Source organism: Megalobrama amblycephala, linkage group LG24 (genome assembly GCF_018812025.1).
Source record: "Megalobrama amblycephala isolate DHTTF-2021 linkage group LG24, ASM1881202v1, whole genome shotgun sequence".
Lineage (NCBI taxonomy): Eukaryota > Metazoa > Chordata > Actinopteri > Cypriniformes > Xenocyprididae > Megalobrama > Megalobrama amblycephala.
In genome coordinates this window covers 23,420,786-23,447,389 of record NC_063067.1, presented here as the reverse complement: position 1 = coordinate 23,447,389, position 26,604 = coordinate 23,420,786, and the positions used below count along the sequence as shown (strand labels likewise).

Sequence of the window (26,604 nt, the reverse complement as noted above, 5' to 3'; positions counted from 1 at the left end):
GCCCTCTTCTGGAAACGGGCCGGGAGCAGCAGCTCATTTGCATTTAAAGGGACACACAAAATTGCTGTGTTTTTGCTCACACTCAAATAGGGGCAAATTTGACAAGCTATAATAAATGATCTGTGGGGTATTTTGAGCTGAAACTTCACAGACACATTCTGGGGACACCACAGACTTATATTACATCTTGAAAAGAGGCATTATTGGTCCCCTTTAAGAGTAGAATTAATTTCTTAAATCCATTGGTGTTTTAGTCAGTTTATTCAGTTTTTGTCGGATTTAGCCAACATTTAGGGACATTTGTCCACAAGCAATAGCTAACTACACACACACACACACACACACACACACACACACACACACACACACACACACACACACACACACACACACACACACACCATTATCAGTGAGCTGCACATGTGGACTGGACTCAGAGGTTTGTTAGAAGTAACTGCACAGAAATCTGCTTGATCACAGCTCACAAGATCAAAGTGTGTGCGTGTGTGTGCGTGCGTGTGTGTTTGTGTACGCGTACCCGTGCAGTTGTGCAAATGTGCATGAAGACATGCTCTCCTAATGAAGTTAAAGCGTTCATGAACAGTAGTCATGTTGAAACATGGTTTGAGTGTCTGAGTCAAATCACTCTCCGCGGCTCAAACTTTGCTTTATCAGTTCTCTTCCCGTAATTCCCAGAGCTGTGAAACTTTTTCCTCATGTTCCCATTTACCCATCACCCTCTGATTTCCCCCCTCACCCTCTTTCCTCCTTCTGTTTTATTCTCCACCCAGTGTTTTGAAGCAGCCCCACTGAGCGCTGATGTTTCTGGGTGTTTATTTCTACTCTGTCATAATCATCTGCATTACTTTTGTTTGCGTAAACAAGCATTCACATGTATTAAATCATGAACTATTATGTGTTACACATATTCATATCCTGATTTGATTGTAATCCAGCAGGGTTTGTTTACTCTCGCGCACACAGGCACACATCAAACGTGCCGCGCTGGATATTCATTATGTAAATGCACTAATGAAGTAAAGGCACTTCAAAAGAGGTTCGCTCATGAATATTCACAATTGTCTTCTGTCTTTGCTCCTGGCTGCTTCAGAGTGAGTGTGTGTAAGTTTGGACCACATGGCCCCTGACATGCTGACTTTATGTATTTAGACAAGCCAAGAAAGAGCCCATATGTACGTTATGAATTTCAAAGGAAGTATAACACACCTCACACACACTTTGAGGAGCTCTGAGTGAGGCTCTTTAACTCCTGAGCGCTGCAGAGAAAGGAATAGCTGGTGAATATCTAAAGGGAAATGGATACTACACTTTACTATAATAAAACCATGGTTGATTTTGGTACATTTCTGTCAAACAGACGTCTATTCATCTGGACAATGTAATTTAGAGTGTTTACTGCAATATCTACAACATGTCACTATATTTGCTGGAATATGTTACAATATCTGCAGCATCACTACATGTGTCCTCAGAAATAAGTTATAATATCTGGGTTATGGACCTGCTTTCGAAAGCAATATGTCTGCACAAAATCTGCAGTTTATATACTATATAGTTTTAATAATAACTGTACACTCACTGGCCACTTTATTAGGTACACTTTTTCAACTGCTCATTAACACAAATGTCTAATCAGCCTATCACATGGCAGCAACTTGCATTTAGGCATGTAGAGATGATCAAGAAGATCTGCTGAAGTTCAAACTGAGCATCAGAATGAGGAAGAAAGGTGATTTAAGTTACTTTGAACGTGTCATGGTTGTTGAAAGTTTCAGAAACTGCTGATCTACTGGGATTTTCACACACAACCATCTCTAGGGTTTACAGAGAATGGTCAGAAAAAGAGAAAATATCCAATGAGTGAAAATGCCTTGTTGATGTCAGAGGTCATAGGAGAATGAACAGACTGGTTCAGCTGATAGAAAGGCAACAGTAACTCAAATAAGCACTCGTTACAACCGAGGTCTGCGATTATTTTATGCGCAGCTTGTCAGAGCTGTACAGCTCTGTGATCCGTAGTAAATGCTTCTCCATCTGAAAGCAAGAGGGCGCTTTTGCGCAGAAACTCCAAATATGCCCTGCCACAGAAGAAGATAACACGTCATTCCAGGAAATCCCTATGGGGATCATACTATTGCTGTAGCTGAATAAAAAGTAGATTGAAATGCTTTGATTGATTAAACATGACTAATAAACACGCAACTGTGTTATTCTGTGTAACGCCGTTTCCTAACCGGACGCGATGCGATAAGATTCCAGCGACGAGCAATTTGACAATGAGAAGTGATCAAAATCAATCAAAAACCACAGCCAATCAGAAGAGAGTGTGGGCGGGCTCTCTCGGCAAGGGCACAGCAGACACAATGAAATGGGCAAGTACACAGTAAAATTCATAAATATTACACCATTTGAACATTATTTAAAATACATACGAAGTGACTGAAACAATCTTTGTCATAGAATACACTTGTTTTTTAATACCGAGTTGACAGTTTGAACGTTCTTGTGCCCATTTATTTATTTTCAAGATCTGAGATGAATTAGCCAGTGTTGTTTTCATTACAGCTAAAAAGCTGGGAACACAGAATGATATTCATACTCATATTAGACACTTTTAACATTAAATAAAGCACATAAAAAGTACCTGATATTATCATTGCCACACTTTATGTTGCTCTTCTAGCCGTGACGTTGCGGACATCTCTAAAATAGAATCGTTGTGTGTCGCCGTCGCGGCTGGTTACCACAAAAACTCTGATTAACACAGAAAAGAATCATAAAACAGTCATAATCGCACTAAGAATCGCGTTTAAGTGCGATTTCAATGTTTTCATATCATGTGATAAATTGTGCAGCCCTAATCTACAATGTTTCACTTTGCTGCTGCAATAATCTCAATAATTCAATATCCATAAAATGTCACTGTCTCGTCTCACAGTATTCACAATATTGGCAAAGATCTCAGTATGTCACTGTAGTAAGTCACAATATATGATTTGTCACTAAAATGTTGGATGTTAGAATGTTCAACAAGTGACTTTGCGACGGTTATTATTTATAATGTTCGTGATTTAGCTTGTTTAAGATGTTTATCAGATGTTTGTACACAAATATAACTTCAAATAGAAGTTGATTCTCTAGATCACATCACATGTAGTGTTGTCACGTACTTATGCTTATTGGCTTTTATCTCTCTCTCTTGCTCATATGCTTCAGACTTTCACAGATGCTGAAGTTGTTGCGATACTTCATAAAACTTTCTTTCCCGCCTTCACCTTCTAGTTGAACATTCTTCTTTTTCATTTTCGACCCTGTGCTCTCTCTCTTTCATGGTGGGGCCCTACAGGAAGTGGGTGTGTGTATATGTGTGTTAGTTTGGAGTGGAGGGAAAGAGGAGGGGAAACAGAGGATGCTGAATAAAATAATAAACAGCTGCCACTGGAGGGAAAGATGAGTGGAAGAGAGAGAGAGGGAAAAGTCAACTCTGGGAGCCAGCAGTCAGAGAAGAACAGGAGCAGAGGCGAAAGGTGGACAGCCTGAGAGTTTTAGGGAAACTTTGGGAAGTTCTGGAAATGTGCCTCAAGCAGCCTGCGGAGATCTGATCCTTACATCCAGGAGGAAAACATCATCTCGGAACCTCCGTCTGGATGGATTTTCTTCAAGTGTGAAAATCAGAGTGGACTTGTGAACGCAAAGATGAAGACCGTCACATTCACAGCTCAAAGAGATCAGCTGCTTCTGGCCTGTCCTCATATCTAGATATGGAGATGTTATCCTCGAGATCAGATCTTCAGCATTCTTCTTGGCTAGCTGAGACTGTGTTTTCCGCAGCCGTGCTGCTCTCCTGCTCTGCCCGCCAGCATGAACCACACAGAGCCTCTTTGACACGGGTAATTGACTGCGAACGCTTGCCTGAGGGTCACAGGAACTTAGAGGAGGAACAAGAAGCTTTCTGTTGTGCGTCTGTAGGAGAGCGTGTGTGTGCGCTTTGGGAGATCTTTGTGAGTAGAGCTGCAAAATCATCTCCAGATCACTGAACCATCAGTTGGATATTTGGTTGAATTCCTACTTCAGTCTACCTCCAACAGCCGGGCCTTCACCTCACACCATCCTGAACACTGATCAAGACCCAGCAAACACTGGAGCATGCGGCTCTTGGCTCAAAGCGACAGACCTTCGGCACAGGCGCTCCGGCTCCCGCTGAGGCTCTGCTCCATGCTGGCAGACGTTGAAGCCGTGATGTGTTTGTGCTCTTCCACAGATGTTCCTGCATATAATAAGCTGTATTATGCATGTGTGGACCCCCAGAGGACACTGATCCGCTGCCAGATTTCTCTCCGTCTCCGGCGTTCTGGAATGTAGTGCGGTAGAGATAGAACGGAGATCATGATGATTGGTCTGAATTTCAGCTTGCAGGAGTTGCTGAAGAAGTTTGAGGAGGTATTTTCAGATTTGCTTCTGGATTGTTTGAATGTGGAGGAATTGAACAGGGTGGTGCATCTGATCCCAAAGATACACAAGTGTTGAATGCGAGTGAAAACTTGCAGTTCCTCACAGTTTCTTGGTTATTATATGAGGGATTTCAACATAATAGATCATTAGGAATGAACCAATAAAATTAAAATTCTGGTTACACTTTCTTTAAAGAGGTTTCAATGTAATTACACAAATAAGTACTGAGTGGCATTAATTAACATCATGTGCTTAACCAGGTTATTATCATTAAACGGAATTAAAACTAAAACCAAAAATAAATTAAAAAAACGTTTAAAACAAACGGCTACACTTTATTTTACAGTGCCATAGTTACATTGTACTTACTCAAATAAGTACTGAGCACTATTAATTAACTACATGTACTTACTATAGAGTTACGGTTAGGGTTTGGTTTAGGGTTAGTTACTTGTAATTATGCATGATTTACTGTTATTACTATAGTAACATGTATAGTATAGTATAGTATAGTACATGTAGTAACGTGTAACTACGGCACTGTAAAATAAAGTGTTACCAAACAAACTGAAATAAAATAAAAAATAAAAACATGGCAACACTTTATTTTACAATGTCCTCGTTACATGTTGTTAATACAGTAATAACAGTACATTATGCATAATTACATATAACTAACCCTAAACAAACCCATAATCCTGACCCTATAGTAAGTGCATGTAGTTAATATTACTCAGTACTTAAATGTAGAATTACACTCTAAGGGACACCTTAAAATAGTGTAACCAAAAAAAAAAAAAAAACCTTTAAATTATTGTATTTCAGTTAGCTGAACTACATAGATATATATATATATATATATACATATATAAAGAATAAAAATGACAAAAACATGTAACAAAATTACTAAAATTACTAAAAAGCAGAAAATATAAAATAAATCTAATTCAAATTTTTAACAAAAACTATAACTGTATCAATGATAGTAGAACAACATTGGTTTTAATAACATGGGTTGAGGTTTTGTTAGTTGCTAATTGTAATTATGGATCATATACTGTTATTTCTACAGTAACTACATGTGTAACACAGACACTGTAAATCTAGTGTTTCTAAAAATGTAGATGGTACTGATAAGGCAGTAATTATAATTATTTTATGCTAAATAAATACAAAATTAAAATTAAATAAAAAAGAATAATTAATATCCAATATATAGCCAGTATTTGGATTGGATTGGATTGGATGGATGGATGGATGGATGGATGGATGGATGGATGGATGGATGGATGGATGGATGGATGGATGGATGGATGGATGGATGGATGGACGGTCAGATGGTTGGATGCATGGATGGATGGATGGATGGATGGATGGATGCATGGATGGATGGATGGACGGATGGACGGACGGACGGACGGATGGACGGACGGACGGACGGTCAGATGGTTGGATGCATGGATGGATGGATGGATGGATGGATGGATGGATGGATGGATGGATGGATGGATGGATGGATGGATGGATGGATGGATGGATGGAGGGAGGGAGGGAGGGAGGGAGGGATGGAGCGAGTATTGGGCAATAACTGTTTTGGAACAAATACATTTTTCATCCCTATAGATTGTCTACATTTAATTGTAAGAATGATAGTTTGACCCTTACTCAAATGTGTCTTTGGAAAATTTAGATTTAATGGTTTATCTAAAATGCCATAAGTTTTCTTTTTCCTCCAGAACACCATGTGGCGACACACATGTGGGAAAATTGGTCTCTTTAAAGAATAAGTTCACTTTTGAATTAAAATTTCCTGATAATTCACTCACCCCCATGTCATCTAAGATGTTTATGTCTTTCTCTCTTCAGTCGAAAAGAAATTAAGGTTTTTGAGGAAAACATTCCAGGATTTTTCTCCATATAGTGGACTTCACTGGATTCAACGGGTTGAAGGTCCAAATGTCAGTTTCAGTGCAGCTTCAAAGGGCTCTACACGATCCCAGATGAGGAATAAGGGTCTTATCTAGAAAAAACGATCTGTCATTTTCAAAAAAAATAAATAAATGATATTCTTTTTAACCACAAATGCTCGTCTTGCACTGCTCTGCGATGCTCCACGCATTACGCAATCATGTTGGAAAGGGGAAAGGTCAAGCGTGACGTAGGCGGAAATACCGATCTAGTGTTTACAAAGCTAACGTGCTAAGATTAAGTCAAACAGCCTTTACAAAAAAAAAAAAAGTAAAACAACAGATGTCAGACAATTTTGAAGTTGGAGGAGAAAATAAGATGGAGTTTTTCCCCAGTACTTCCGTCTACGTCATGCGTGACCTTTCCAATGTGAATACGTAATACGTGGCGCATTGCAGAGCAGTGCAAGACAAGCATTTGTGGTTAAAACGTTTTTCTGTTTTTTTTTTTTAAGAAAAATACAGATTGTTTCTCTAGATTAGACCCTTATTCCTCGTCTGGGATTGTGTAGAGCCCTTTAAAGCTGCACTGAAACTGACATTTGGACCTTCAACCCTTTGAACCCCAGTGAAGTCCACTATATGGAGAAAAATACTGGAATGGTTTCCTCTGAAACTTTAATTTCTTTTCGACTGAAGAAAGAAAGACATGAACATCTTGGAATGACATGGGGGTGAGTAAATTATCAGGAAATTTTGAACTAATCCTTTAAACCACAAAACTAAAACATTCTAGTTTTTGTGACAGTTCACTAAAAAAGGTAGACAGTTTTGCCTTGTGTATATAGTCTTGTGCGTATATTGCTGTGAGTGTTACAGTGATCTCTTTGTCACTAATATGTCACAAAAGAAAAAAAAAACATTTTCCTGACCCGTAAAGAATGTAATTTAAGGTCTGAATCGGTCAACTATCCCAATTGTGCCCTTGATCAGATGCTCAACCTCAGGTTGTTGGATGTGACTGTAGAGCATTAAGTGTACTGCTAGTCACTTTGGATAAAAGTGTCTGCTATCTGTGCAATAACTGCTTCCAGGAAAGAGAGGGCTTTCAAAACACTCTGTCTGAAGAGCATCTCCCACCTGTGGAAGTGTATTATGCTGAAGAGGGTTTCTCTCTCTGGGTGTGTATGTGTTTGTGTGTGTTAGTCGATGAGGATGCTTCCGTCGACCAACAGCGAAAAGGTCAAACATGAAAACGTCACTCTTTTTTCTCTTTTAACCTGTGTCTCTCTGTCTCTATCTCTCTCGGGTTTGTGGGTAAGTCTAGGTTAAATGAGAGCATGCTGAATGACAGCTCTAGGGAGTCTTTATGATCGAGAAGCAATTATTTAACTTTATTAACGAGAAAAGCTTTTTTATTGCCTCGTTTAATAGGTCAGACTGCCAGATGAGGGAGTTTTAGTGTGTGCGGGGCTCGTGATTGAATTGATCACAGTTAAATATTTCATTAAGAACTGTAACAGATGAACAGTAGAAATGAGAGTTCTCTGTGAAACAAAGCCCAGAAATATGCTGTGTGCTGAAGCTTCAGTCTAGTGGTTACAGTGTATATTTGTGCATGTGAATCAGGCCATCTCCTAACATGTTTTTACACATACATGCAAACGCATTACCTAAACCATATAGTTTAAAATTAGACAGCATAACCAATGGATCGCCTACAGTCTTGTTCACTTGACCATTTGATGCATATTGCAAGCTCAGATCTGATTGGCTGACTATTGATGCTTTTCCACTGCATGGTACGGTTTGGTACGGCTCACTTTTTCGCGCTTTTCCACTGCATGGGACGGCTCGTTACGGAACGGTACGGCTCGCTTAAATAGTCCCACATTGGTGGAGGTTCCAAGCGTGCCGTACTGATACTAAATGTGACGTGTAAACACTGCAGATCACTGATTGGTCACTGATCAGTCTATAATCCCACCCACTTTGAAGCGGTACTAAACTGCAGTGGAAATGCAAACCGAAAGTAAAGCGAGCCGAGCCGTGCTGAACCGAAACCCAGTTGAGTCGTATCAGGCAGTGGAAAAGCACCATATGTATATTCTTGGCGACGTGCCTATTTACCATTTACCAGACAGCGTCTTTTTTCCTAAGTTTGTGAGGTTTGTGACATCAAATCTTTGAAAGATTTCAAGTTTGTTTTGGAGTTTAGTTTAGTTTAGTTTAGTTAAATATTTTCCGAGGTTTGTGATATCAAATCAATTTCTAATGAAATATTTCCTTTTTTTTTTTGTTTTGTTTTTTAGTTTTGTGTTGTTGTTTTTACAAAATGTTGTGAGGTTTGTGACAAGACTTTGTTTGTTTTGGAGTTTGTTGTTGTTGTTGTTGTTTATTGTTTAGTTTAGTTTAATGTTTTGGTTAGATTTGGTTTTCCAAAGTTTGTGAAGTTATTGGAATCATATCTTTGAATTATTTCAAGTTTTATTTTAGTTTTGGTTTAGTGTTTTGTGTTTTGTTTTGTTTTCCAAAGTTTGTGAGGTTCATGGCTTAAAATCTTTGAAAGATTTCAAGTTTGTTTTGGAATTTAGTTTTGTTTAATGTTTTGGTTTGGTTTGTCCAAAGTTTGTGAGGTTCATGATATCAAATCTTTGAAATATTTCCTTTTTTGTTTGTTTGTTTGTTTGTTTGTTTAGTTTAGTTTTGTTTAGTGTTTTGGTTTTGTTTTGTTTTCCAAAGTTTAAGTTTGTGATATCAAACCTTTGAAATATGTTCCATTTTTTGTTTTGTTTATTGTTTTGTTTAGTGTTTAGGTTTTGTTTTGTTTTGTTTTGTTTTACAAAGTTTTTGAGGTTTGTGACATCATATATTTTTTTAAATATTTCACATTTGTTTTGTTTGTTTTTTTTCTGTTTGTTTTTGTTTTTGTTTTTACAAAGCAAAAACATCAAAGGTTTTGATGTTTAGGACATTCTCTATCCAGTCATATAAATGTTCATGAACAGACCTGTTTATGTCACTTAAGTCAGAATTTAAGTCACTTTATTTATCAGTCAGACAGTGTATTACAGTCTTAGAATCTAAGTTCACAGGCCAGAAAATAAATCTATGTATAAATTGTTGACTTATTTATTTTCTGGTCTGGTGAGCTATGTCTTTCTATTGGGACCTTCAACAGAATTCACTACTTTATTTAATTTCTCATGTGTGTTGTCTCAGCAGCATGTTGTTGTGTGTATTCATTGTTATTCTGGTGTATTTCCTTTAAAGGAGTGACAGAGTGAGAGAGTTTGTTAAATAGCAGAGAGCACTTTGCAAATGAACTGGAAAAGACCCAACCTTCCTTCTACTGTCCTCTACTCAACATGCCTCAATCTGGCAAATTTAAACAAGCTTTATTAGCATGATTGTAGTGCAGTATTTCCAAAATCCAAAAATGGCCATTAAAAAATACTCTGACTATCAGTATATCCTGTCAGAAATACCTGCCAAGGAACCACACAGGCATCCTAATCAATCTATCGATGTTGATGTATCATAAATACCCAGAGTCACATTAGTTACAGTTTAGCTGTTTGGCAGAAATCACACGTTTGATTGACAGGAAATGCTGCAGTGTTTGAATAGTCTGTTTAATATTACTATTTAGTGTTAACATGATGCAGATTGTGATAAGTTGTGTTATCATCATAGGCAGGTGGTGCTGTGTTATGTAATCTACTGAAATTAAATAAACTAAAATAAAAAAAAAAGACATTAAAAATTATATTTAGATAAAATGCATTTGCCATAAAATTGAAGCTAAACTGAAAAACTTGGCTTAGCGTAAGTGACTAGATTGTGTGCTCAGTATCTCCATGTGCGCTTTCACGAGTAATATGATTTACCTTCAGTTTGATTTGTGTTTGTGTGGAGAGGTTCGGTATCAGATTGACAGCTTTAATTGTGTATTTGTCTCTCAGTGGAGAAGGTGTGGAAGCATTTCTTCCTTTGATTTATTTGTCTTTCCCCTTAACGAATCCACATAATGAAGGTGATAACGCTGCAATTAAAGCACTCTCTGTCTCCCTCTGTGTGTGTAGGACATCCAGGCGGAGATCGAGGCTCATAATGATGTTTTCAGGAGTGTGGAGGGGAATAAGATGAAGATGGTGAAGGCTCTGGGGAGCTCAGAGGAGGCAGTATTCCTCCAGCAGAGACTGGATGACATGAACCAGCGCTGGAACGACCTGAAGGCCAAATCTGCCAATATACGGTCAGTCACACACAAATGCACACGTTCATGTTAAGGTCACATGAAAATCATCACATGAGTCACTGGTAAGGACAAATGGGGCCGTGTTTCTGTTATCTTGTCAAATTGAGCAGCTGTGTGTGTGTGTGTGTGTGTGTGTGTGTGTGTGTGTAGAACAGACATAATTGTTGTATATGTGTGCCATTTCAAAGGGTAAGATGGACTAACAGGAAAGTGTGTGTGAGGAAAACAATGTAATTGTGTGCTCTAATGTCTGCTGTTTTATTAAATCTAATTAGGCACTAATTAGTGAACATGCATAATTACAAGTCTTGCTGATGCATCCATTAACAACAGGGCTTGACACTTACTTTTTTCCCTAAGGTGCACATGTGCTCCTAAGCTGCAAAATTTTAGGGACCAAATTTAAATAATAATAATAATAATAATCAAATAGTGGTTTTTTTCCTTAATAAAGGGACACAAAATACATGTAAATGCAAAATTATTTAATTTATTAGAACACAAAAAGTACACTTGACACAGTTTGTGTTACCAAAGTACCAATAATAACCAGAACTAAAAAATAAATAAATAAATAAACTTTTATGCATAATGCAGGACTTTTAATAAAAAAGCCCGAAATACATAGGAATACTTTCTATGCTTTACTACCACCAGCTGATCATTTAAAAAGATGAAAGTAACCATCTACAATTCTACATCAACTCTGGGGCAGCCTGATCAAACTCCCCTGCCTGTATCTTTCTAGTAATCCTGAAGAGCTTGATTAGCTTGTTCAGGTGTGTGTGATTAGGATTGAAGTTAAACTCTGCAGGAAAGTGGATCTCGAGGGCCAGAGGCTGCGTTTACACTGGCACAAAAAATTGGATTTTTTGCTCACATCTGACACAGATTGGAATTTGTTGCACATGCGTAAACACAAAAATCCACACGAGATCCAATTTTTTTCACATCCGATCTGAGCCACTTCCAAATGTGGTTTTAAATCAGATACATATCCGATATCTGGACATGCGACCTACGTCTAAACACGCATATCCGATTCCCCTTGGAATTCCAAGCCATCACAAGGCGAGGGCGACACGTTGGCTTACTAAAAGGTGGCTTTTATGTTGTATTATGAAGCAGACGTGCCTGTATGCACTCAAACCTTTTTTTCCTTGAAAGAAATTGCACACGCACACACACACATTCAGCAGCTGAATTTCAATCTTGCCTGGTTAATTTAAAAAAGACCACCGTGTTTTATTTTTTTTAACAAACCAAAATCTTCACTGGGTAAGCTACTCTCTCTCTCGAGTGCACTCTCTCCCTCGCTCGCTCTCTCGTTATCAATATATTCGAAATTCATTCAAATAAATGTAATCTTACCGGCTACTTTATTTCACTTCAGAATTCTAGATTTAACGACTGTAGATAAAATAAAAATGCAAATTACCTTTATTTTCTAGTCTATATTCATTCAGTCAGATTTCACGCTGCAAAACATCCATGACACTGATGCTGTTAACTTATCCATTCTAGCAGGTAAATCATGGCCACCCGACGTGAAATGTATAAATAATTTTAATAGCATGGGCATTCAAAACCTGAGGGTCTACCATGTGCATGTAAAGCTATCAATGACAATCATTTTGGGCGGGAATTAATGTGTAAACAGATATCGGATATCAGTTGCATCTAAAACACATTGGCCAAAAAATTGGATATGGTCAAAAGATCGGATCTGTGCATTAAGACTTGCAGTGTAAATGCAGCTAGAGTTGCCCAGCCCTGATCTACATCATATTACAATATAAACAACATAAAGTAAACATTGTCATAATTCATCGAGATCATAAGCAATATATTGGCATAAATGCATGGTATTCATTAATTGTGAACTGCTCTTAAATCACGTGCCTGTAGAAAAGCAAAACGGTGCTCCATTTTTACTTTGAAATGTGCAGCACTCATATTTATTCAATGAAATTATAGCTTTTTGAAGTTTAATAATCACATTTGAGCTGTATTGTGATTCCTGTTTTTCCATCCCCAAAATTAAGACCTCTTAAAATGACCATAAAGATGTTTGTTATACCATTTAAAGGTGCAATATGTAAGAATTTTGCTGTAAAATATCCAAAAACCACTAGGCCAGTGTTATATGTTTTGCTCAGTTGATTACTTACAACATCCCAAATGTTTCCAACTATTTGTAAATCGTGAGAAAATTGTAAACCGGGACGTGCGAGGAGTCGCCTGTCAATTGCGTCATACCTGCATTACCCTCGGTTTCCGGTTTTATTTTGTAGAAACCATGGAAACACCAAAGACGCTTTAATATATTACATGTTTTAATAGGCAATGGAAAAACTGTTTGGTTACATTTATAGACAGAAAACTAATTGTTGTTATAGCTCAACACGTTTAGTCTTATTGTTTAAATCTAATTTTCTTGATTTTTTTTCTTTTCTTTTTTCTTGTGTCGAGTACCATGCCTCAGAGAAAAACAATAGTTTGTCAAGTAGCTAACATAGCATAATCAGATGCAGCTTTATTTTTAGTAACAGTAATACAAAATGTTCTCCATCATACAATACGTTTTAAAATTAATTCCATGCCATTTATCAACACAAGCCATCCAGCATGTATTAATATGATATTCTAAAATCGATCTAGTTTACTGCAGTGTCTCACAGCAGCCGCCGAGTGAACACACAGAGTAATGTTATAACATAATTTAACACTCTCAAATGTATCTAATATGATAAACAGAGCTGTGTTACCTCATACTCATGACCGGAAAAGCGGAAGCGCCACCGGCGAACTGTGTCATAATAAAAGTTCTGCTGCTCGTGAGGCGTGTGTTGCGCAATCGCTCCAACGACCTCGTTCAGCTCCCACAACACTCGGTCCTGCTCTGCTTCATACTACAGTAACGTTAATAATCATATCCATAAACATGATTTCTTCCTGAGTCCTATCCCAATTGTTTTTCTTCCACCGAATGTGAGGTGAAGACCACATGTCCCAAGATTCCGCTCTCAAACTTGGCGTCATCAAGTTACGCCTTTGTTTTGAATAGGCCTCTAGCAGACAGAAAATATTACATATTGCACCCTTTTAGGGTATTTAAGAGTTTATATGACATTAAATTGCACAAAGATTTTGCTGGACTTTTTTTTTTTTTTTTTTTTTTTTTTTTTTACAAATATACTTCAAAATACACTACATGGACAAATTGGGACACCTGACCTTTACACAGCTTCCACTCTTCTGGGAAGGCTTTCCACAAAATTTTGGATTGTTTCGGTGGATATTTTTGCGCATCCATCCTGTAGAGCAAGTTCTTCCATGCCAAACTTATCCAACCATGTCTTTAATGGACCTTCCTTTGTGCACTGGGGCACAGTCAAGGGCCATCCCCAAACTGTTCCCACAAAGTTGGAAGCATAGCATTGCCCAAAATGTCTTGGTATGCTGAAGCACTTAAAGGGTTAGTTCACCCAAAAATGAAAATGATGTCATTAATGACTCACCCTCATGTCGTTCCAAACCCGTAAGACCTCCGTTCATCTTCGGAACACAGTTTAAGATATTTTAGATTTAGTCCGAGATCTTGGAACGACATGAGGGTGAGTCATTAATGACATAATTTTCAGTTTTTTGGGTGAACTAACCCTTTAAGATTCCCTTCACTGGAAGTAAGAGGCCTATATCCAACCCCTGAAAAACAGCCCCATTCCATCATCGCTCCTCCACCAAACTTGGCACAGTTGGCACAATACAGTCAGATAGGTAACGCTCTCATGGCATCCACCAAACCCAGATTCACCCATTAGACTGCCAATCAGAGGAGTGTGATTCGTCACTCCACAGAACATGTTTCACTGCTCCAGGGTCCAGTCGTGTTGTGCTTTACACCACTCCATCTGATGCTTGGCATTGTAGTTGGTGATGTAGGCTTGCATGCAGCTGAACGGCCATGGAAACCCATTCCATGAAGCTCCCGTTGCACAGTTTTTGTGCCGATATTAATGCCAGTGAAAGTGTGTAACCCAGTTTGACCTGTTGCACTCATTTCGTACAGAGAAAGTCTGTTGCAGAAGTTTCCTGTTTAACTGTTCATAGGAAAATCCTGATGCATACATAATCTAACATCTTAATCTAGTAGTAAGATTTGTATTATTTAAATATGTGTGCAGGGCTCATCTGGAGGCTAGTGCTGAGCGCTGGAACAGGCTTCTGTCAGTACTGGAGGAACTGGGCCGCTGGATCAGTGTGAAGGATGAAGAGCTGAACAAACAGATGCCCATCGGAGGAGACGTGCCCACACTACTGCAGCAGCAGACCCACTGCACGGTGAGAGCGCACCGCTAACACACAGGCTCGATGTCTCCGATCGCCTCCTCTCCTTTCTCATCTTGACTCACTGCTATCTTGTGTATTTTGTCTCTGTTTCATCTCATCTTGTTTTATCTCTCTCTTTTCAGCTCAGCTCAGCTCCTCCTCATCTCATTTGTAACTTTCTCATATATTTCTCTTCTCATTGTCTCATCTCTTCTCCCTCTTCATCTTGTCTAATCTCTATCTTCTCAACTTGTCTCCTCTATAGTCTCCTTTCATTTTGCACCGTTCTCTAACATCTCAATTCAATTCCATATGTGTTTTATTGGCATGACATTTGTTACAATATTTTGCCAAAGCATTTTTAATGGTTACAGTGAATCTAGAACAGATACGGCTCACTTCTGGTGGATATGTGCCCGTCTCTACAGTCAGTGTGTGATTGCTCAGTCTGTACCTCGTCATTCTTCTTCTTAATTTACAGTCTCTCACTGTACTCAGATATTCTGCTGTTGTGTAGTCTCTATTTAGGGCCAAATAACATTCCAGTTTGCTTTTATAATTTGGTTGGGCCAAATTTTGTGGATGTGTTTCGGTGTCCTGATGCTGGCTTTGTTTTTGCGGTTTCAGGACCATCTGAATCAAGGGGACTTTTTTCACTGTTGGTTTCATGTTTTTTAAGGACTTTAAATCCTAAGAGTTGGGGGTCACTCATTTATAGATGTTTCCAAAATTTGATGGCTTGTTTCTCAATGCACATCGGTAGAGGGTAATGGCATAATTCTGCCCTGCATGCGCTTGTCTTTCTCATTGTTTCATCACCTCTCTCATCTCATTTTACTCTTTTAAACTTTGTCTTCTTGCTCGTCTCGTTGTCTCTCTTCCTCTCTCATCTCATCATGTCTCTTTTCGTGACTCTCATTTTGTAACTTTTCTCTTGCCAAGTCTCTCTCTTTTCAACTTGTCTCCTCATTTGTCTTGTCTGGTCACCTAATTTTGTGCCTTTCTCTCTCATATATTTTTCCTTCTCATTGTCTGTTTTCCTCTCTCATTTCATCTCTTCTCCTCTTTCATCTAGTCTCTTCTGCATTTGTCTTCCTCTCTTATATCATCTCATCTAATTTTGTACCTTGAACCAATCCCGTTTGAAGTTCCAGTAGTGTCAGTTACTTTTCAAATGTTCTATGGTCAGATGAAGCAAAAAAAAAATTGCTTTTTTAGCAGCAAACACTTAAGATGGGTTTGATGCACACAGGGGTAAAAAGTATCCCCATGTGTACAATGAAATATACTGCTGTATCTTTAATGTTGCGGGCCTATTTTTCTGCCGGAGGTCCTGCACACCTTGTTCAGATACATGACATCATGGATTCTATCAAATACCAACAGATAAAAAATCAAAACCTGACTGTCCCTGTTAGAAGTCATATAATGGGTCGTGATTGGATCTTCCATCAGGACAATGATCCAAAACCAACACAAAAATGAGTCACTGAACACAAAACTAAGCTTCTGCCATGGCCATCCCAATCCCCTGACCTGAACCCTAAAGAAAATGAGTGGAGTGAACTGAAGAGAAGAAGCACCAACATGGAGCTGGGAGTCTGAAGGATCTGGAGAGATTCTGGAGAATCTCTTGTCTCTTTATCTTCTCATCTCATCTTCTCATCTTCTTATTACTGTTTTCCGTGCTCTTATATATTTCATTTCTCATTTGTCTCGTCTCTTTATCATTTTATCTTCTCATTTCATCTTTTCTCATTACTCTCGCCTCTCGTCTCATCACCTCTTATCTCTTCTTGTCTCCTCTCGTCTCATCTCCTCTCATCTCATCTCCCCTCATTTCGTCTCGTCACCTCTTGTCTCGTCTTGTCTTGTCTCATCTTTTCTCATCTCTTCTCATTTCATCACCTCTCGTCTCGCCCCTTGTCTCCTTTTGTCTCATTACCTCTCCTTTCATCTCATCACCTTTCGTCTCGCCCTTCTTGTCTCCTCTCATCTCCTCTTGTCTCATCTCGTCTTCTCTCATCACCGCTCCTCTCGTCTCGTCTCGTCTCATCACCTCTTCTCTCTTCTTGTCTCGTCTCGTCTCCTCTCATCTCTTCTCATCTCATCACCTCTCGTCTCGTCTTGTCTCATCTCTTCTCATCTCTTCTCGTTTCATCACCTTGCGTCTCGTCTCATCACCTCTTCTCTCATCTCATTACCTCTCGTCTCCTCTCATCTCGTCTCCTCTTGTCTCATCTCCTCTCGTCTCATCTCATCTCGTCTCATCTCATCTCCTCTCCTCTCCTCTCCTCTCCTCTCATCTCATCACCTTTCGTCTCACCCTTCTTGTCTCCTCTCATCTCCTCTTGTCTCATCACGTCTCCTCTCATCTCGTATTCTCTCATCACCGCTCCTCTCATCTCCCCTCATTTCGTCTCGTCACCTCTCGTCTCGTCTCATCTCTTCTCATCTCATCACCTCTCGTCTCGTCTTGTCTCATCTCTTCTCATCTCTTCTCATCTCATCACCTTTCGTCTCGCCCTTCTTGTCTCCTCTTATCTCCTCGTCTCATCACCTCTCCTCTCATCTCGTCTTCTCTCATCACAGCTCCTCTCCTCTCGTCTTATCACCTCTTCTCTCTTCTTGTCTCGTCTCGTCTCCCCTCATCTCATCTCCCCTCATTTCGTCTCGTCACCTCTCGTCTCGTCTCATCTCTTCTCATCTCATCATCTCTCGTCTCATCACCTCTCGTCTCGCCCCTTTTTGTCTCCTCTTGTCTCATCACCTCTCCTCTCATCTCGTCTTCTCTCATCACCACTCCTCTCCTCTCGTCTCATCACCTCTTCTCTCTTCTTGTCTCGTCTCGTCTCATCTCGTCTCCTCTCATCTCATCTCATCTCCACTCATTTCGTCTCGTCACCTCTCGTCTCGTCTCATCTCTTCTCATCTCATTACCTCTCATCTCATCATCTCTCGTCTCACCCCTTCTCATCTCATCTCCTCTTGTCTCATCTCCTCTCATCTCGTCTCCTCTCATCACCGTTCCTCTCCCCTTGTTTCATCTCGTCTCATCTCCTCTTGTCTCATCACCTCTTCTTTCCTCTCGTCTCATCACCTCTCCTCTCGTCTCCTCTTCTCTTCGGTCTTCTCTGATCTTATCCCCTGTCTCATTTTGTCTCTCTTATTTCATCTCGTCTCTCCTTTCCATCTTATTATTTTCAACACATTTTTTTTTTCTCCGTTCTCCGGAATTTCATTATCTCGTCAGATTCGCCTGCAGGGAATATTAGTGTTTACGCAACTCTGTTAAATCGTCATATTGGGCATTTATATTCTGGTTGTGTGTTTGGATCAATGTGTCAACGAAATAAATCACCAAAAGGTGTCATTAACTGTCTGTGATAATGACAGTAATCAAGCTAATAGCAGGCCTCAACAGAAAAATCAGACCGGTTACCCTTTCACCTTTACTCGAAAACATAATGTTTTTAAATGTTTACATACACAGATCTAGAAATGCATCTGATAATTAAGACCTGTTTAAGGAGGTTTTGTGGCATGTTTAATGGCATGTTCTGGGCATTTCCTGACTTCTTTCTGCTGTTTGATGTAGGAATACCTACAGCACTGAGAACACACCAGACAAAGCCACCGCAGGGAATTATGGGAAGGTGGCAGGAAGGTTGAAACTGTAACGAGTCTGTGACAGTTTGGTTATGCTCTCTCTCTCCCTTTCTCAGACAGTTTGACTAATGATTCTCTGGAGCGAAGAGAAAGATTGCCCCCCATTTTGACTTTCTTCCTCTCTCTCGCCGCCTCATCTTTTTCTCGGGCTCTTATAATAGATTGTCTTTGAGCCGGCTGCCCTGGTAAGAGCTTTAGCCGCGTGGGTACAAAACGCCAGGCCTTTTGAACACGTCACGGCTGATTAGTGTGCCGTGCCAGGCGGGAGACCAGGATAGAGCGCCCCAGAACACGAGATGGAAGTGAAAATGAATAATTTGTGTGAGGTCTGAGAGACTTAGAAGAGCCAAACACAGTGTCTGTCTGAAAACTTCCAGCGATAAAGACACTGAGCCAGTTAGAGAGACGCGCCAATCAGAATGACCTTTATTCCCAGATTAATTGAGTATAATGAGGTCATTTGATGAAACGGAAACAGTGGCTTTTCAATTTTGAAAAGGTGATTTTCAGAGAACATTTTTGTATGACATTTATATTAAATAATGTATAAGTTTTAATTAATCGTGCAATCTCAGACTAAATTATTATATTTGAGTTAGTATATTAATAAATATAGGTTCTGATATAATTATGCCTTTAGAAAGGTAACAGGGTTGACACTTTAATTTAATTTACACAGTTTTCACAGTAATATTCACTGTTTAATTTGACATTACAAGTCTTGTGTTTAGAGCTTGAAACTACAAGGTGCTTGTTAGAAAGATAATTTGATGCTGCTACTTCCATAAAATATCCAATTTTAAAGTTATGAATCAAAACCATGGTAACAGGGTTGACATTGAGCTCATCTTCTTCTGAGAATCCAAGTAATATCAGATGTTATTAAACTGACACAAAAAGGAGACATTCTTAGAGAGTTTTACTTCCTCAAATATTTTTCATTTCATTATTTCATTTCATTCACCAAAATGATGATAACAGGGTTGACACACATACAAACATTAGCATATTCATTTATGTCATTTACCCATGCAGCATTCATTTTATAATTAGCGATAAAGTGTAAAGTGTAAGGAGTTCTTGAGGACGGTTCTTCTGAATTCCCTCACCATAATGTCTCAGTAATGGTGTTTATTAATCATACATCTAATTATCCAATAGAAAAGCCTCCTTTATTGCTGCCATAATTAAAACTATCAATCACTGTTTAGGAAAGTCCTCTAAAAAACTGATAGTGGGACAGTGTGTGTTATTCTTAGTTTTAGTGATAAAGGGTGTAATGTTAAAATGTTATATCTGTAAAGATTTTGACTGTTACAAGATCAAATGACTTACAGTGCTGTGCTTAGTCTTAGGCACCTAAGTCTTAGACATGTCGGTATTTTCACCCCCCAAAAAAGGTTTTAAGCCAGTTATTTATATCTTTTGCTGTAGTGTGTCAGTAGGAAATATCAGTTCACATTTCCAAACATTCATTTTGCCATTAATTTTAATAATCCAGTGAGATTTTTTGAATACACAAGGAGTCTGACAAGAGCTGGTGCTCCACACAAGAGATCTGATCTCACCATCATTGAGTCCGTCTGTGATTACATGAAGAAACAGATGAAACTGAGACAAACTAAATCCAGGAGAACTGTGGCCCCCAGAATATTTTGTTTTATAAATATATGAACATGCAGTATATCAAAATAAAGAACAGAGGATCATTAATATGTACGCCCCGCCCCCAATATTTGCATATGCCAGCTCATGTTCAAGGCATTAGACAAGGCAGTATTAACGTCTGGATCTGTGCACAGCTGAATCATCAGACTAGGTAAGCAAGCAAGAACAATAGCGAAAAATGGCAGATGGAGCAATAATAACTGACATGATCCATGATGATATGATATTTGTAGTGATATTTGTAAATTGTCTTTCTAAATGTTTCGTTAATATGTTGCTAATGTACTGTTAAATGTGGTTAAAGTTACCATCATTTCTTACTGTATTCACGAAGACAAGAGCCATCGCTATTTTCATTATTAAACACTTGCAGTCTGTATAATGCATAAACACAACTTCATTCTTTATAAATCTCTCCAACAGTGTGTAATGTTAGCTTTAGCCGTTAGCCACGGAGCACTATCAAACTCATTCAGAATCAAATGTAAACATCCAAATAAATACTATACTTACATTATCTGATGCTGCATGACAAACATTTTGTAAAGATCCATTTTGAAGGTTATATTAGCTGTGTGAACTTTGTTTATGCAATGTATTAGAGTCAAGAGCTCGGGGGTGGGGAGCGCGAGGATTTAAAGGGGAAGCAACCTGAATCGGCGCATTTATAATGATGTCCAAAAATAGGCAGTTAAAAAAATTAATAAAAAAAAAATCTATGGGGTATTTTGAGCTGAAACTTCACAGACACATTCAGGGGACACCTTAGACTTATATTACATCTTGTGAAAAAGCATTCTAGGGCATCTTTAAAAGAAATACATAAATAAAAAGGTGTAATTCTAGCTTCATGCATTCTATCAACACTTGAATGTGGGTAAGTAACATTTTGAGCAAACAGCTGATTTTTTTTCCCCACAAAGACAGCATGCATAAGCAATGCTTCTATCGGTTGTTTCTGCTTCTTCTTCACCTGTGTTTTGATCCAGAGATTATGCACTCTTTCAGAAGATGTGTAATAGCGCCCCCTACCAAATAACAGTGAAAACATGGAAAGCTGGAAAATTCTGTCAATGGCGGGAAAAGAGTTAATGGAACAATTCACACTGAAAAAGAAAATCATCATTTATCCTCATATCATTTCAAACTAGCCAAATGTCCCAGCTGCTCTTTTCCATACAGTGACCAGAGGCTGTCAAGCTCCAGAAAGGACAAAAAAGCACTATAAATGTTTTATAAAAGTAGTCCACAAGACTCTTGCTATTTAGTCCTCTGAAGCCATGATAGTTTAATGCGAAGAACAGACTGAAATTTATATGCACACAGTTTCTAATTTTTCGATGAAACTCTTATATAACCACTATCAAGCTGCATTAGTCACATCACTGTAACTCTTTTTTTCTCTTTTCTTTTTTCTGTCCGGGCACCCAAGAAGAGAAATAATGACCTTAAAAAAGTTGGAAACTCTCTTTGCACTGATTGCTGTTACTTTGCCGGGCTCTGCTCTGTTCAATAATGGCACCGTCTGTGTGATTTATCCTGATCATTTGAGTCTTGAATCCTCGGACTGATTAAAGCTGCCCGACTTTTTCTGACCTGAAACAGGAAAGAATGACCTCACTACGACTTGTATGAATTCACTGGCTATTCGCGCTTTTATGCAGGTAATAAAGAGATGAAAGACACTTAAGCATTCACAGCCTCAGCCTGACCAGAGGTGGGCCGTAAGTTTTTATCTGTCTGAAATACTGACAGTCTTCGGTCAGCTTTAGCAGTCTCAGTGAAGACATTAGTTTTGAATTAGTGTTGATTTGCTGCTCCAGTATTGATTTCAATTTACACAATATTAAATGGATTGGAAAGTCATTATTTGATATTTTAAGCACAGTACAAATTGTCCATCATTGCGAATGCGTCTGTCTTTCATGATTTGATTTGTAAAACACTTTGCTTCTTCTAAATGAAGCCATTCAAAAAGTGTCTACTGCCCAATTTTGTTGTCTTTTATAAGTACGCCCATTGAATTTTAAGAGAGCTGTCTAATGCGGGACTGTGAGCAGGTGATATCTGACAGATGTTGTGCTGACAAGAATCTAAGCTTGCTTTTTCACTTCAAATGTATATGTATCTGCATTTAGCTGTACTGTGTACTGTACTTCACAAGTCTGTACCCTGAGATTGTTATGAGCATAAGACGTAAGCTGGTGAATTTGCAGTTTTCTAGCCATTTAAGGCCCCAGTATACTTCAAACGAAATCGAAGAATGAACTGATGGGACGTAATTTCGAACAAAATCAGGCCAAAACGAAGATCGTTTTGTGTTCTTTTTGGAAGTTCGAAATGGCTTGCCAAAGCAAACTTTCAGGAAAAGTTCGCTCCAGCTGCAGAACACCTTCGTACTACCATTGGTCCGTGACGATAACGTAACAGGAGGTGTGCGCTGAGGCCCCGCCTTCACTCACGTGGGACGCGTCTTTGACTCATTTCGTGTGTTTGATATCGTCGAGGTAAGAGCTCCGCGGGTGAAAACATGAACACGCTGGATAGCCGCTTTATAGTACAAAATGAAGTTGTGCTTGTAAAAAAATGAGGCACTAACACTGTTTTTCATGTTTGATACTGTAAAGCTGCTTGATTTTAAACAATCTATTGAATAAAGTGCTATATGAAGAGCTCGTGCTAACATACCCATGTTGTTACGATCAAACGCTTTTCTTATGCTTTCTATAATAAATACTTGCTGTTTTCTCATTTTTGTTGTGTTTATTTTATTACTGAGAAGAAAGCATACAGCACATATCTACATATTCATCTAAATGTCGCTCTCAGCAGTGTGGGCGGCGTCCGATGTTCGTTTACAGTATATCGCTGGTCACGCATTTCGAACTTCGTTTTACCCCTAAACAAAGAATGAAAAAGAACTTCGTTTGAAGTATACCGGGGCCTTTAGGGTAATTTTACACGACAACGATGTACTAAAAATGGAATTTTTTTTTTTTTTTTTTTTTTTAAACATACAGATGACAACATTGTCAAAATGATCCCCGTTTACACGGATCCAAGAAAATCCAATTAAAAACACTGTATTATTCATGCCAGGCCAGTAGATGGCGATATCATTGTAAAGAAACAATAAAATATCATTATAAAGAAACATATAAAAAATATCATTATAAAGGCGATATCATTATAAAGAAACATTGTAAAGACAGAACACTTAATACGCATGCGCATGACGTCACAGTTTTCATAAATTCACATTTTTGCAGTTTACATAGTCAATAACAATATCGTTTTCAAAAACTTGCACTTTGAAACCCGTTTTCAAAAGTTTGTGTTGTCATGCCCCAAAACGCCATTGTTGTGTAAATGAATAGGGCAAAACATTGAAAATGATGCTGAAAATTCAGCTTTGATCACAGGAATATATTCACATAGAAACTTGTTTTAAAGGGTTAGTTCACCCAAAAATGAAATTTCTGTCATTAATTACTCCCTTATTGTTGTTCCACACCTGTAAGACCTTCGTTCATCTTCAGAAAACAAATTATCAAGATATTTTTGGTGAAACCCGAGATGTTTTTTAAACGTAATTACCATATTCAAGGTCCAGAAAAGTAATAAAAATGTTGTTAAAATAGTCAGCGTGACTACAGTGGTTCAACCTTTGATGTTGTGAAGCGAGGAGAATACTTTTTGTGCGCAAAAACAAAACAAAAATAACAACTTTATTCAACAATTTCTTCTCTACCCCGTCATTCTCCTACGCAGTTGACGTTGTATAGACAGTGCAGCGCTTCTGTGTTCTCCATCAGAATGGCATTTAGGACTGTGAAAAGACTTCTTTCAAAACCATTCAAAAATCTTACTGACTCCAAACTTTTGAACAATAAAGTATATCTTTAAACTGCATGTCATGATCATTTAATGCAAGCAAACTTTCAAGGACTTTGTCTGTGTTGCCTTAGTGTTATAAAGCATGCTGTCTTTGTGCAAGCAAAAGTATGAAATTGAACAAAATCACTCAAACACATCAAAAAAAAAAAAAAAAAAAACTTTCACAACACACATTTTTGTTCAGATGGATTAAATATAAATGCTTTAACAAAAATGTATTGCTTTAACAAAAAATAAACACATATTTTCTGTTGGTTTCAAAATGAGCAACAAAATCCTTTTCTCCGGTAATCAACAGACCCTGGAGCACTGTGACTTATATAGACGGTGTTCATTCAGTTCAATTAAAGATTGAGGGTGACATTATTCTGGACTGGAGAGAGCAACGCTGAGGTAATTATTGTTGCTATGACGCTGTGCGTTGCTATAGCAATAAATGGCACTTTGGCACCATTCCAGCAACTTAGACCTGAGCTTCAGGTCTGTCAAGGGCAAGATGCTGCTACAACTGACAAACAATACAGTCTCGCTCTCTCGCTCTCCACATTCAGCGTCCCTAAAAATAAGCCGTTAGAGTGCTTGTTTGGGAGTCTTTTAGAGGCGTTCAGGATGTGTCGAGTAGTTTGCCTTTTGATGGTTTTGAATGGTCTTTCACTATCACCACAGAGGTTATTCATTATGTGCCATTTAGGACTGTGAATGCGTGCGTTTTTGTGTTTGGCTGTTTGTGTCCGTCAAAAGTGTTTTAAGAGCTCAGGAAGAGCACTGATGGTAGTGTGATGCTTGTTTGGCTTTAAAAGTGGAAACAGTCATCATCTTCAGTGAAAGAGAGGAAAGAAATAAAAGAGCTACCCAATTTTTTTTTTTTTTTTTTATCATTGATGATGGAAGATCGTTTACTAAAGCATGTTTCAGCTATAAATACCATCCTAAAGGGTAAATTCACCCAAAAATGGAATTTTTTATAAAAAAAAAAACAAAAAACTTATTTCTAAACCCATAAGACTTTCATTCATCTTCAAACGCAAATGATATTTTAATTGAAAAATTTAAACCTAAGAGTTGTCCTCTATTGAAAGTCAAATCAACCAAAACTTTCAAGCTTCAAAATTTCATAAAATCATCATTAAAAGATATCTGTATGAATGGAGTGCTTTAATCCAAGTCAAGCAAGCACAGTTGAGCTTTTATTTACCATATGTTGTGGTCCATGTATATGTGTTAATCAGTGTTTATTTGTGAATAAACGTTTGAAATGAAATCTGTTCATAGTGCTTCCCACAGGTTTGAAATATACTTGCGGTGGTAGCCGGGCGAAAAATCCTCCTATTACCCACGGCACAAAAAATGTGACAAACAAACAATGTGTGATTTTTAACAGTATTTTTATTTATTGAAATTAATTTTAATTACATAACATATTACATTTAATTACATACTAATATTATTCATTATTATGCATTGTAAATTATGCAAAATTACAGCATTTAAATGGTTTACATTTTCCTATGTTCTCCTTGCTGTCATATAGTGTCTCTCTCAGTGAATGGGACACAGATTTTACTAGTAACATTTATAAAATGAATAATATATGTGCCAAATAATGTTCTTAATCTTTTCTTCATTGTGGGGGAGACTACAGTAATTTACTATGAATTAAATGGAAATCAAATTAAATACAATTTATAGTGTAACCAAAATACCAATAATGCCCAAAAGAAAAAGAAAAAAACTTAGCTTGTGACTTTTAATTATAAACAAGACCGAAATACACCGGTACTCTTATTTTGAAATGTTTGTACTATTGCAAGCTGATCCTTCAGATTCTTACAATCATCTAAAACATTTAATATAAAGGCCATAAAGTAGACATTGTAATAATTCATCAACATGAGTTCATTAGCAATCGCTTGGCATAAATCTGCGCTTTTCATTGATTGAGAATCACTTTGAAGCAGTCTGAAGCTCTGTTGCGCGAGCTTGTAGAACCTATGTGTAGAAGCGCAACAGCGCCCCCTTGTGACTTTGCAGTATGCAGCGCCCGTTTGAATGTTAGCGGGAGTAAACAGTTCTGACGCACACATAACAAGTAGGTACGAAACGACTTGTTAATCGATCGCGGATGGTTTCATTATCTTGCGCGGATATAAAAGTATAGACCTTATTTTCCAGAGAAACATGCGCGCCGCCATCTTTAGAATGTTGTCTTTGAACTTCCGTTTTCGCGGTAGACCTGTATATTTCTATGGCATCGCTGTTGAAGAATAATTCTGGTGAAGTGGATTTACGTGTTGTAGAGTTAACAAAAGTTATTATGAGCATTGTAATGTTTAAAGCGGGTGTCTTAACAAATGTCAGTAGAACGGGAAGATTTTAAAATGAGCAGTTCATTCATAA

The 26,604-nt window shown here is 38.2% G+C and overlaps 1 protein-coding gene across 1 annotated transcript in view; it reads left to right on the top strand.

The window, feature by feature from the left end:
- utrn (utrophin) overlaps window positions 1-26,604 on the top strand; it is a 278,999-nt gene that overhangs the window by 148,522 nt on the left and 103,873 nt on the right. Inside the window, 2 exon segments of the mRNA XM_048177425.1 lie at window positions 10,466-10,638; window positions 14,829-14,985. Of these exon segments, the coding sequence (XP_048033382.1) occupies window positions 10,466-10,638; window positions 14,829-14,985 (330 nt within the window).